This window comes from Vipera berus (assembly GCF_964194415.1).
Source record: "Vipera berus genome assembly, chromosome: 3".
NCBI classification, from domain to species: domain Eukaryota; kingdom Metazoa; phylum Chordata; class Lepidosauria; order Squamata; family Viperidae; genus Vipera; species Vipera berus.
Window position 1 is genome coordinate 16777488 of NC_138204.1, and position 13692 is coordinate 16791179.

General features: G+C 39.5%; 1 protein-coding gene across 2 annotated transcripts; it reads right to left on the reverse strand.

Annotated features, from left to right (window-relative positions):
- Positions 1 to 1471: 1471 nt before the first annotated feature.
- CSTF1 (cleavage stimulation factor subunit 1) lies at positions 1472 to 13339 on the reverse strand. Of its 2 annotated transcripts, none has more exons than XM_081322167.1 (6): positions 12844 to 13339; positions 9969 to 10164; positions 8582 to 8859; positions 7274 to 7471; positions 5959 to 6349; positions 1472 to 2155 (listed from the first exon to the last, which is right to left on the reverse strand). In XM_081322167.1, exons 1-6 carry the CDS (start codon positions 13036 to 13038, stop codon positions 1896 to 1898), a joined length of 1518 nt encoding a protein of 505 aa, XP_081178293.1. In that variant the 5' UTR covers positions 13039 to 13339; the 3' UTR covers positions 1472 to 1895. The 2 variants fall into 2 exon arrangements, with proteins under 2 accessions (XP_081178293.1, XP_081178294.1); XM_081322168.1 differs by lacking the exon at positions 12844 to 13339 and adding an exon at positions 11037 to 11618 and having other exon boundaries at positions 9969 to 10206.
- Between the last annotated feature and the right edge of the window lie 353 nt (positions 13340 to 13692).

Here is a 13692-nt window from a genome sequence, read left to right on the forward strand (position 1 = left end):
CTAGGTTGCTTCTCTCCTTGAATAAGATGCCCCTAAACGGGCCTCAGTTTGGACACTATTGCCATTGCTCGGTCCCTTGCTTCAACTATGTCCAATTTAGAATGCTCTCCAGTGGGGGGGGGGGGAAAAGCATCTACAGGATTATTGCTTCTTCTTGTTGCAGTGTTTGTACATTAGCTTAATCCTGGTTTACTCAACACTTTTCCTGGTTTTCAGGAAATGATGAAATACAGGTAGTCCTTGACTTACAATCACAATTGAGTCCAACATTTCTGTTGTTAAATGAGTTTTGCCCCATTTTATGACCTTTCTTGCCACAGCTGTTAAGAGAATCGCTGCAGTTTAGTAGCATGCTTGCTAAGTGAATCTGGGTTTCACATGACTGTGGGACACAGCAACGGTCGTAACTACAAACCCGTTGCCAAGCATCTGATCACGATTATGGGGGATGCTGCAAAGGTGGTAAACATGAAAAATGGTCACAAGTCACATTTTTCAGTGCTGTTGCATCTTTGAATGGTCATTAAATGAACTGTTGTAAGTCGAGGACAACCTGCGTTTGAATAGCCCAAGCTAAAATATGGCTGGCTTGTGGTTCAAATTCATGTGAACACAACCATCTGAAGGTAGACAACCTCCAACTCCCATTAGAACAAGACAGCAATCATTAATGTGACAGTTCTAATCCCAAGTGTGAGAACTGTAACCCCAAGTATCCGTAGATCTGACAGTCCCTTCCTCTTTTTGAATTGTTTACACAACATTCAGCAGGCTTACTTCCTGTTAGAAATAAGTCTATTTTAATGCGTCTCAGGAATAAAATTACTTTTGTCAAGACCGTTTTAAAAACAAGGCTTTGGGAAGTCGAGAGGAGTATTGGTGCAGCATCACTGCTCATTTTCAAATTTTCTATTTTGCACTAAGCCAACTGTATAATTTAGCACCTTGTGTGAACTTAGCCATTGTGGTTTATAAAATGTTTATTGTTCAACTGTATTATTTGCAGCTTACTAAACTATGTCCTAAGGTACTCTTGAGCAAAATTTCATCCCATACAAACATTATTTATCAGTTGACACAAGGAAAATTCCTTGACTCTAAATGTTCCTATGTGAAAATTCAGTCTGGAAAATAAACTATATTGGCTGAGTATTTAAGAGTATGATTGAACAGCTGATCTGTAAATGGGGATGAGGATGAACTTATTTTAATACATTTTTAATAATCTGTATTATTTTTCCTAGCATATTATCCATTTCAAGTCGTAGAACAGATTAAATTACAATTTGCAGTTTGTCTGTTATGTATAGCTTAGTGATGAAATTTCACCTTCAAACCAAACTTAGTTCAGAGAAGGCACGTGATTAACCAAAACTTCTTAGATGTATTTTGTAGTCATAACATGTGTTCCTTATTTGGGATTATGATGCAGAAACAGGAAATGGTTAATACTAAGAAAACAAAGACACACTGCTGTAAAAATCAGTTTTAATAAGAGAACTGTAGGCTAGCAGAGGTTAAATCATCTAAAGAATAACAAAACATTAAAGTACAGTACAAAATTACAAGTCAGAACTAGGCAATTACTTGTATATCCAAGGAAATCAAGAATATGAAATGTTTTGTTAAAAACATAAAATCAAAAGACCAATTTTAAGTAGTAAAAATGGGCAGACTTGTACACTTAAGAAAAAAATTAAACCTTATGGGGTTTTTTTTAAAAAAAATATATAAAAAAAATAAGACCCTAACTTTAAAAATACCCTTAAGGTATTGGGCTTGTTTCTTTCTTACAGGTGATTCATTTTCAAACTTAAATAAATCATAATAAAAACAGACTTATTTGTAAAAAGAAAATGGAATAAAATTGGCGCAAATGTTTCAGAACTGCTGTTTTAATCTGTGGTTGATCTTCGGTACCAAAATCGAGCTCTATAGTCATCACTGCAAGTCATAAACCCAGGATTTGTAGGTGAATGGACAATGCAGCGAACAATGCTGTTATGCCCCAAGGAAAGGAGGTTTCTTCGTTCTGCTGTTCGTGAATCCCAGCAGCAAAGGCTAATGGTTCTTTCATCTGGAAGGAGGACATAGTCTTCAGTGTGATTAAAAACAGCCTGTGTCCTATGAACCTGGCGTCCACTCAGGCCAGCTCCTGTAGGTTTAACAGCATATTGTATATAATTAATTATATGGCATTCACTCACATATTCCATCCTTTGCTGGGTGGATTCAATATTTTTAAGTATTAAAGCCCAACAATAAGAATGTCAAATCTCCTATCATGGGCAACATATTCATTAGTAAGGTCAGCAAGAATATTCACAGAAAAGAAAATCCTCAGCATTTCCCAAAGTCCAGACTAGTTCACATTGTTTAGTGTAGTGTATTTGCTCCTCCAAATTCACAGGACTTGAAAATAGGACTTTATTTCTCACATGACCATCTCTGACTCCAGAAGCTTAACAGAATCAGGCCTGGATGGTATCTGATTGGAAGAATTTACTAAATACTAAAGTCAGTGGTGGGATTCAGCCAGTTTGCACCACTTCAGCAGAACCAGTAGCTAATTTTGTTGTTGCCCAGGTCCAGAACAGACTTCCAGAAGCAGAATCCACACAGAGAACCGGTTGTTCACATATTTGAATCCCACCACTGACTAAAGAGCCTCGTGTTGCGGGTAAAGAAGGAGAGTGCAAAAGTTGGGTTGAAACTTAACATTAAGAAAACCAAGATCATGGCATCCGGCCCTCTCAATTCCTGGCAAATAGATGGGGAAGAAATGGAGGTAGTGACAGATTTTATTTTCCTGGGCTCCAAGATCACTGCAGATGGGGACTGTAGCCCAGAAATTAAAAGACGCTTGCTCCTGGGGAGGAAAAGCCATGGCAAATCTAGACAGCACATTAAAAAGCAGAGACATCACCCTGTCAACAAAAGTGCGTATAGTCAAGGCTATGGTCTTCCCAGTTGCAATGTATGGCTGTGAAAGTTGGACCATAAAAAAGGCTGAGCGCCAAAGAATTGAGGCCTTTGAACTCTGGTGCTGGAGAAGACTCCTGCGAGTCCCTTGGACTGCAAGACGATCAAACCGATCAGTCCTAGAGGAGATCAACCCTGACTGCTCTTTAGAAGGCCAGATCCTGAAGCTAAAACTCAAATAGTTTGGCCACCTAATGAGAAGGAAGGCCTCACTGGAGAAGAGCCTAATGCTGGGAAAGATTGAGGGCAATAGAAGAAAGGGACAACAGAGAAAGAGGTGGCTGGATGGAGTCACTGAAGCAGTAGGTGTGAGCTTAAATGGACTCCAGAAGATGGTAGAGGACAGGAAGGCCTGGAGGAACGTTGTCCATAGGGTTGCGATGGGCCGGACATGACTTCGCAGCTAACAACAACAACACTGACTAAAGTTGTAGGCCAGACTGGGAGACTGACATAATAATCAAGAAAGCAATGGTAAGCAACTTATCTATTGCTGCCATGAAAACTACCTTGACATATCAAATGAAGTTATCAGCAGTCAAGCTCAACTTACCTTTCAAACTTTCTCCCGAGTGTAAAAGGATGTGAATTTCCTCTACTATAATCATTTATCACAAACAATGAAGAACTGCTATAATTTCAAGCCAGCTATTATTTCAAGAGTAGAATGAAGCTCGGCCATTGAAGGTATAGCTTAACTCCCCAAAGATTAATATAAGGGTGTAAGAGAGATAACATATTGACTTACCGGTAGTTTTTTTTAATAATAGCCAGAATCTGGGTTTTCTTTTTACTGATTAAGGAAATTGGTATTGTTAAGGAAAGACTATATGCTATCTTTCATCTATATCTGATTTTTAAAAAAGAAAAAAAAAATAGATTGCTATGGTTATTTGTAAAAAAAACACCTGTGAAATCCATGAATATATATACCGGTAATATGAGATCGGAAAGAGAGAGAGCAGTATATATTCCCCAAACGTACAATACTAATGCCTACAAATACTTTTTAAGGATTGGGGGGACAGTGGTTTCCACTCAATTCATGCCAATGTGTACTGTGGTGGCCTTAGACCCAGTTTAGCCCTAGTGAGAGTGGATTTAGAATGGGGTAGTGTAGTTTTTGTTATGCATCTTGTGTTAGGCAGCTGGCTTTTCTGCATCAGTTGTAATTACAGCATGTGTGGTAATGAAAGTTCTCCACGTTTATTTGTTAAAGAAGTACAATACACACAGCAATTCAGCACGTTAAGTTTTGGCTGCACCCTGCTGGCTTGATATATTATAAACTGAAACATGAAACAGGATCATTTCAGAAGATGGATCTGTTTAAATGTTTTGTGATTACTCTTTTAGGAGTTTTACACTGCTTAAAAATATTTCACACTGAAGGTGAAGGGGGAAACAAAACACGGAGAGAAATGCCAAGTTTACATTTTGTGCTGCATTTGATGACAGACTCTATGAAGAAGCAACCTCATTTTAATACCAAGTATTACTTGAAACACATGTGTTAATGCAGGACCCTGCTCAGGAATTTCTCTTAAAAACATCTCCTATCTACAGAAATAGCAATTCAGAAGTACAAAGTATGCTCCTAGCAGGTAGCAAATTATACTCTGATTTTTCCTAATCTCCTAATTAAGTTATGATTTACTTAATTATTGTACATATACATATATGTACATATATCCGGGTGAGATTCAAGGTGCTGGTGATGACCTATAAAGCCCTAAATGGCTTGGGTCTGGATTATTTGAGGGAACACCTGCTGCCGGCATCAACTTCCCATTGTCCTGTGCGCTCCCGCAGGGAGGGCCTTCTTAGGGTACCGCCGGTGAAGGACTGCTGGCGGGTGACTCCCAGAGAGAGGGCCTTCTCTGTGGGTGCGCCTGCCCTTTGGAACCAACTTCCTATGGAACTTAGGACTGCCCCCAACCTCCGTTCGTTCCGCTGGGACCTTAAAACTTGGCTCTTTGAGCTGTCTGGCCTAGACTGAGGGGTTTTTAATTGGGTTTTAAAGTTTTAATTTTTGGGCTTAAATTTAATTACTTGTTTTAAATTTATTTTAACTTTTGTATTGTATGGTTTTAATTGTCCTGTAAACCGCCCTGAGTCCTACGGGAATAGGGCAGTATAGAAGTCAAAATTTCAAGGTTGACTTAGCCTTCCATCCTTCTGAGGTAGGTAAAATGAGGACCCAGATTGTTGGGGGCAATAAGCTGACTTTGTAATAATGCCGCTTGGGGCCCCTCGAAAGCCCTAATAAGCAGGCATATACATAGAATGAAGGCTATTGCTAAGCACATTGATTTGTGCTTCTTAGATTGTAAGCCGCCCTGAGTCTTCGGAGAAGGGCGGGATATAAATGGGATTAAAATAATATATATATATACATATATATATATATATATATATATATATATATATATATATATATATATATATATATATATATATATACACACACACACACACACACACACACACACACACACACACACACATACTACACACACACACACACATAACAGTACTAACTCACACAATTATAGAACAGGAAAACTGTATGAAGTCAGTTATAAAATACTTTTTAGACTTTAGGTCATTCAGTTACTTAGGATAAACAAAGAAAATACATACTTTCTTCTGAGGTAAAACAAAGTGTTCCAGATTCACAGAGTAATTTACACCAGGAGTGTCAGATGCATCACGCACAGGCAACACTCACCCCGGCGCCGCAAAGGAAAAAACCGTCGCGATATGTCACATGATGTGATCAAATTTGACACCTGTGACTTACACTTATCAGGCAAGTGAAAAACTGTGATTACCTAACAGGTTTTGTATTGTGCATTGCTGAAACCCATGTATGCCCATGAATACACGTAGCTTAACGCAGCTACCTACAGGATTCACTACAAAAGCCAAAGCAGAGAAAGTCAGATTATATTGTTCAGATTAGTTTTCACCCACCTGTATATTTGACTAGTGTCCTTCCTGTGGATATCTCCCACAGTTTAGCCACAGAATCCTTTCCACTTGAGAGTATGTACTTGGAGTTCTTAGAGAAAATGGCAGAACAGACTTCAGCGCCATCATGTGCCTTCTCAAAAGTGGTGATACAACGATTTGAAACTCCATCCCACAATTTGATGCATCCATCTTTGCTGCCTGTTACATACATGTTAGCACTTGCATTGTAATTAACTGAGCATATAGCATCTGTATGTTGATCTTGAGGATTGCAAGATACAAAGCACTGGAAAGTATTAACATCATAGAGCCTCAGGGTAGGATGCTGTGTCCCAACAAGTATGAAATCCCCAGAAGGATGGAAAGATATAGAGCGCAGCATTTCTGCTTCCTGTTTAATTGGAAATCAAACAATTAGCATTAGAGTGTACTATCCTGTAACTGTAACGTATCTAGATATCAACCACTATTTGGTATTTTTTTTTAATCCCATTTATATCCCGCCCTTCTCCAAAGACTCAGGGCGGCTTACAATCTAAGAAGCACAAATCAACATGCTTAGCAATAGCCTTCATTCTATGTATATGCCTGCTTATTAGGGCTTTCGCCCCCCCCCCCAGCGGCATTTTTACAAAGTCAGCTTATTGCCCCCAACAATCTGGGTCCTCATTTTTACAAAGTCAGCTTATTGCCCCCAACAATCTGGGTCCTCATTTTTACAAAGTCAGCTTATTGCCCCCAACAATCTGGGTCCTCATTTTATATCAAATATAAAATGAATTCATATCCAGAGGACATTGCTATCTGAACAAGTCAGGCAAAATATAAGGCAGAGTGTGAACAAGTACAAGTATACATTTGATAAGAGATTTGGGGGGGGGAAGGAGGGAGGGGGGAGAGAAACTTATTTTTCTTCCCTAAAAATGCACTATTATTTTTTTTTAAAAATGTAAGATTTTAAATAAAAGGGTATGATTATAGAAAACACACATTTTCCCACCAGGCAGCTTGGGATGATAATGATGAGCTTTCAATAGAAAAAAAAGTTTGAGAGAAAAACATTAATACAGTCTTTGCCAACTATCTCATTGTTTTGTACTCATTCATTTTCAATGTTCCAAGTATTTAAAATAAACTACAGAGAAAAATAACTTACTATGCTTGACCCATAATTTAAGAACTAAAAAACTGTCTGAAAAGCTACATCAAGTATGATTTAAATCCTTCTACCTAAAAGTTATATTCAGTAACACCAGCAAGACAAATCTTTTCTTCTGATGATATTTCTTAGAAATGTGTGATAAGAGAACCTGACCTGAATATATTTGAAAGCTCTCTTGGCAGATGGTTTTGAATAGTCAAATAATTTCAGAGTGTAGTCTCTTGATCCAGATGCAAGGATTTGTTCATTTGGATGAAAAGCTAAACAGGTGACCTCATCTACATGATCGTAAAGAGTCCTAATAACTGGATGGTTCTCCATGTTCTGCTGAGCTGTTTCATTCATCATAACCTGTAAAAATTAAAAGTACAGCATTTAAATATATATAAAATAAAAATACATGTAAATACACAGCTAATTTCCTTTGCAGAGTTTAAAGAACAAACAACACAGTGGATCACCACCTTTTCACAACTGTTAATTCTCTTTCAGACAGACCCTATTATTTAAAGTAAGCTAATACAAACCCGTTGAGAGAAAAAAAAATTGAAATATACAAACTCTCACATGGCAGATTGTGGCCATGCAAGCATTTTTCAAAATCTTGGCAGCCCACTTGGCTTATATGGTAAATAGTATAAAATATGATTTTTTCGCATGTTCAGAAATGTACTTTGTCTAGAACGTTTTTCAATAATACACATAGATTTTTTTTTCTAAAGAAATTATTTTGGGCAAAATTTTCTGCTATTCCCAGAGCATAAACCATAATATTTATCAAATTAATCACGGCTCATCCATTCTTTTTTGAAAGTGTTATTGAAGCATTTTACTATTGCCTTCTTCCAGAGTACCTTTCAATTTTCCAGTCAAGCCAACATTCCTGGAATTTCCAGATCTAAATACCATGAAGGCCAATCCTGCTTCGATTCTGAAATCAGCCAAGAACCATTAGATGCTACCATTTGTATAAGTTCAGAGCATATTTTTAACTAATTTGAAAACCAGTTTTGTAGATAAAAGATCTCCAAAAAAATTTGTACAAAGAATTTTCTGTGAAGAACAAAATTGGATGGCAGTAAGGTAAAATGAACAGGGGAATGGATAGGGAAAAATAAGAAATAAAGCTCTGTTTAGACATTACAAAAAGGATTTAAATTCAGAAAATGAACGACGGGAGCTTAATCCTTCCCACAACCCCAGCAAAAGTGAATATCCAAAGACCATCCACAACCACATCTGCAATTATTTGTACTTCCTGCTAGTTTTTCTATAAACTTATAGACCTTCATTGAAATCTAAGGAAAATATATGTATTTTTAAATTTTTAAATAACTAGAGCCTGAATTCTGAAGGTTGCCGAACAGTCTTTCCATGTAGCATTCAGTATCTCTTTATGAGAACAGCTGATCAAAAAAGAGCTGAAGCAACAATATGGACTCATATTACTTCAATATTTACCTCAATGGGCATAGCACTTTTTGCTAACATTCTTTCGGTATCAAGTATTTTTATTGATGCATCAGCTGATCCTGTAGCAATTAACTGTCCATCTCTGCTATATGTAGCTACACGACATGGTCCTTTGTGAGATGTGACATAACATGTCTCATATTCAGATGCTTCTGGGGACATAGTCTGTACATCTGCATCAAACTCCAAGTCAATTCCTGTTCCAGGAGCTACTGTATCAGAGCGTCCAATTGCATACTGAACTGCACTATCATCATTTTCCATTCCTGGAAGAGAGAATGCACCGAATTTTATTTTTAAATATAAACCAAAGTTGGTTCAATAATGTACCACGTGGCTGTACAAGAAGCAAATGCAATTTTAGACTGCATCAAAATAACTGTAGATTACAAATTACAGGAAGCTTATAAAATGTATAGTAAGTGTAAAGTTAATGCATAGAATTTTAATATCTATAGATAAGCTGAACAGAGAATGCTTATCAAATAAAAATGATTATTTCTTCTAGCACTGATTTGATTCAAACATAAAACTAAGTATTGCTTTAGAATATATGAGCACAACTTGCTTTGTGTGCTCTTTCCTTCCCACAATTCAATTACTTCCTTCTCTTTATTGTGTAAATCATAGTACATTATTCATTTCCATGCAAATCAAAATTTTAAACCAACAAAAAAAAAGTCTGGGAATCTGCAAAACAGTGGGGAAAAGGAAGGTAAAGGAGGGACCTTTATAGTGATACCAATGTATAGTTTGACATTACAGCTAGACTGGCAACCATTTAAAGTCAGAAGGCTAGAAATACTTCAGAAAAAGTTCTAAAAGTCAATTAGAATTACATCATTACTGGACAATGGGCTGGAATATTGCTCAACGTTGTTTTAGAAGACAGAACCAAAGTCTGGTGGCCTGAGTGACAGTCTCTTGCTTAAATTAATAGTGGGTTTTATGATTCCTAGCTGCTATGGGTTTTCACTTTTTGCATTGCTTTATCTATTTTATTGTAAGCTGTCCAGAATCACATGAGATGGTTGGTTCAATCGATCAATCAATCAATGAATCAATCAAATAAGCAAGCTAGCGGTGCAGAGATTTAGATTCATGTGAATTCAAAGTGTATATGTAGAACCATTGGGAAGTATCTTAAGTAGCTGCATCTTTTTCTGGACTTTTATAGTTGTCACCTACAGCCGAATTACATTTTGCCCTTTGATTCCGAATTTCTGCACAGCTATAATATTTAATTAATGGTATGTGGGAGAGGTCATATTAAAATAATGGTTTTAGTGTGGAAAGAACTATAATCAAGTTTAGCATCACATAAAATGATATTACTGTAACAGCTTATTTTTTGTTTACTGATGTTTCAACTTACCTAGTTTAATAAGATGCAACAGTTGTTCAGAGGGTGCACAGACAGACTGTGGCTTTACTTCATTTATCAGACCATTAGCAATATTGATATATCCATCATATAACAGCTGACTAATAATAAGCCTGTAAAGTTGTTGCCGGTCTTTAAGGCTTACTTTTGGTCTATACATTGTGAACAAGGGTTGCCTTCCAGGTATCTAAAACAAAAATAATATTGTTTACATGTATGACAATTTTTTCTAAAAAAAATATGTACTTTTCTGTTTTTCAGAAAAAAATCCCCAAACAGAATGATAAAATACTGGTGACAAACGAACTAGGTGACAAAAAAACCCATAATATCATAAAAATATTTTTATATGAACAAGTCCTGGTATAAAATATATGGGTAGTAGATAGTGACAGAATATTAGGAAGGAGTAGGAAAGACTGATTTTTCTAACCACAGAGAAGGCAAGACTGCAACCACAGAGAAACTCCCCCCACCTTTTACCCCACATTTCCCCAGATGATTTAAGCAGGGAATCTCACCTACTGTAGGAAATGTAGTAGGCCTTTAGACCTTACCTGCAAGCTATTTGCACTCAAGTCTAATAATAAACTGCTATTTGGTGTGCTGTGCTATTGCCTGAATAGAAAGGCTGCAGAGTTTTCATGAGGGAACACCTGCTGCCGGCATCAAATGCCCTTCGCCCAGTGCGCTCCCACAGGGAGGGTCTGCTCAGGGTCCCACCGGTAAGAGATTGCCGGCGGGTGACACCCAGGGATAGGGCCTTCTCAGTGGGGGCGCCTGCCCTCTGGAACCAGCTGCCAGTGGAGCTGAGGACTGCCCCCGACCTCCGATCATTCCGCCGGGGCCTGAAGACCTGGCTCTTTGAGCTCTCGGGCCCAGGCTGAGGGGAAATTTATTTTAATTGGGGTTTTTAATTTGTACAGGGTTGGTTTAATCTTTTTTAAATTGGTTTTTTAACTTTTGTATGGTTGATTTTTAACTCCCTGTAAACCGCCCTGAGTCCTCAGGGAAAGGGCGGTATATAAATGCAATAAATAATAATAATAATAACTGTACAGGTAGTTCTTGACTTACGATCATAAATGAGCCCCAAATTTCTGTTGTTAAGTGAGGCATTTGTTAAGTGATTTTCACACCATTTTAAGACCTTTCTTGCCATAGTTGTGTTGGAAGAAAAGTCTTCATCATGGTTCCATCCAAGCCGGGGATAAACAACATAGAGACTGCTTTAGGAAGAAGGTTACAGTTTATTACAGAGGAAAGCCAGACAGAAAGATGGATCCAGCAGAAAAGGAGGGCTGACCACATGTAAGGGGTAGGTTTTTATACCATCTGGATCCTTTTGTTTAGAGTTGCTTCCTGTTCCTGTTTGAGGCTATTTCCTGTGTCATGAACTTTTGGCCTTTGTCTGAGTGTGCCCTTCTGGCATTCTGATGGTGATGGGTTAATCCTATTATGTCCAAAGGTCATGTCCTGCTTCCCTGGGGCTGGGGTATGTAGATTTTAGGTGTCTTTGTCTTCTTAATGTTCTAGTCCCGTGGTGGTGAATCTATGACACGCGTTCCACAGGTGGCACGCAGAGCCCTCTCTGTGGGCACGCACGCTGTCGCCCCAGTCCTACAGCTGGGTTTTATAAAACCTTTTTGCTTTAGGCCTCCACTGCTGTGTAAAAAAAATAGGTTCAATCAATCAATTTCAACTTTTCACGGGGAAAAAAAAAGATCTCGCAAAGTTGGAATTGATTGAACTTTTTAGTCCCACCCAGTCTGCCATTACCACCGCAGCCACACCCACCCAATGGGCCACACCCACCCAATTGGCCACACCCAACCCAATGGGCCATGCCCACCTGGCACCTGATGATACATAAGTGGGTTTTGGGTTGCAGTTTGGGCACTAAAAGGTTTGCCATCACTGTTCTAGCTACAACCTTCCTGATGGTTTACATTTCCATTTCTGCTTAGGAGAAGGAGACCTGGGACTATTAAGAAATCTGGGCATGCTTTCCTGGTTCTTCAATATTTTTTTAGGAAACATTTTTCTGTCCTTTTTCATATTTCCTTCTCTGGGGAGCTGACTTCCCACAGTTGTTAAGCAAATCGCCACAGTTGATAAGTTAGTAACACGGTTGTTAAGTGAACCTGGCTTCCCCATTCGTTTTGCTTGTTAAAAGGTTGCAAAAGGTGTTCACGTGACCTTAGGACACAGCAACCCTCATAGGTCTGAGTCAGTTGCCAAGCCTCTGAATTTTGATCACATGATCACGGGGAATGTTACAAGGGTCGCAAGGGTGGGAAAACGGTCGCCAATCACTTTTTTTCCCAGTTGTAACTTTGAACGGGTCACTAAACGAACTGTTCGCAAGTCGAGGACTACCTATATACCTTAGGTCTCCTTCAACCAACCGTACAGTAATTAAATCCTGGCCTAGATAAGTAATACACAGCAAAGGGTGGATGCAGTTCCCTTTAGGCGGGATTGGAGATCTTTAAATCAAAACCTTTTCCCATGTTTTTCATTGTAGGCCAGGGGTTTTCAAACCTGGCCCTCTTATGACTTGTGGACTTCAACTCCCAGAATTCCTCAGCCAGCCTCGCTGGCTGAGGAATTCTGGGAGTTGAAGTCCACAAGTCATAAGAGGGCCAAGGTTTGAAGGGTGCGTCTTAGAATCTCCCCACGATTGGAGCAACCAACTACACGTCGCCAAGCCCTTCGCGCTCAACCTTTTAGCCGAGCCACGGCTTTATCCCTACGGGGATAGGTCGAGAAGCTTGTCCGTCTCAGGAAAGGCACCGCCTTCTCCCGCCTTCCATGTGGGAGAAGCGAATGGCCGAGGCGGGAAACCACCAGACCCGACACTTACGAGCCCGTCCTTCGTCCGCGATCGATCTCCGCTCAGGAGGGCTGCTGGAGGCCCGACGGCGTCAAGGGGCGACTGGCCGGGCAGGTGAAGCGGAGCGGGCGGCGGCGGTTGTGGTGGTGGCGGCGGCGGCGGCAGCAGCAGTCTGGCCCGAGGACCGCTCCGTCGAACAGGCTGCTGCATCGAGCCTCCACACATCGATTGAAGCCGCGGCTGGCAAGAAGGGAAAGCTAATCAATCCAACGAAGGAGCCAGAGATTGCCCTGCGTAAAATGCGCAAGTTCGGATTCTTGAAATCAAAGAGCCCGGCTGAACTTGGATTTTTCTGACCGTAGCTGAAACGGAGCCCGGGAATCCAAGAAGGAGAAAGGAGCAAAGGGGACGAGGGCTTCCTAGTAGCCTGTCAAAACTGATACCCTCCGCTTTGCTTTGCTTTTTTTTTTTTTAAAAAAAAGGGAAACTTTTTAGTTTAACTCAGCGGTAGGCAACCTCGGCTCTTTTATGACTCATGGACTTCAACTCCCAGAATTCCTGAGCCAGCCAAGCTGGCTCAGGAATTCTGGGAGTTGAAGTCCATGAGTCATAAAAGAGCCGAGGTTGCCTCAAACCCCTGGTTTAACTTCAGGGACTGTAATTTAATCATAGTTTTAACGGATTTTAATTTGTATGTTATGCATTTTAATTTTCCCTGAGTCCGATGGGAATAGGGCGGTATATAAATTTAAATAATAAAATAAATAAATAAATAAATAAATAAATAAACTGGGCCGTGATGAGAGCCGTTGGAACTGGCAGAAACTTGACGTTCCGCATCGCTCCCTCCCGCCTGGAGAACCCACAAGACTTGCCACC

Bases quoted from the DNA above. Each gene is read 5' to 3' on its own strand.
- CSTF1 (XM_081322167.1), bottom strand. From the start codon at position 13,038: ATGTGTGGAGGCTCGATGCAGCAGCCTGTTCGACGGAGCGGTCCTCGG. The intron at 7,472-8,581 runs GTAAATATTGAA...TAATTTTTACAG, and splicing joins AAAGTGCTATGCCCATTGAG to GTTATGATGAATGAAACAGC. The intron at 6,350-7,273 runs GTCAGGTTCTCT...CCAATTAAACAG, and splicing joins GAGCTTTCAAATATATTCAG to GAAGCAGAAATGCTGCGCTC.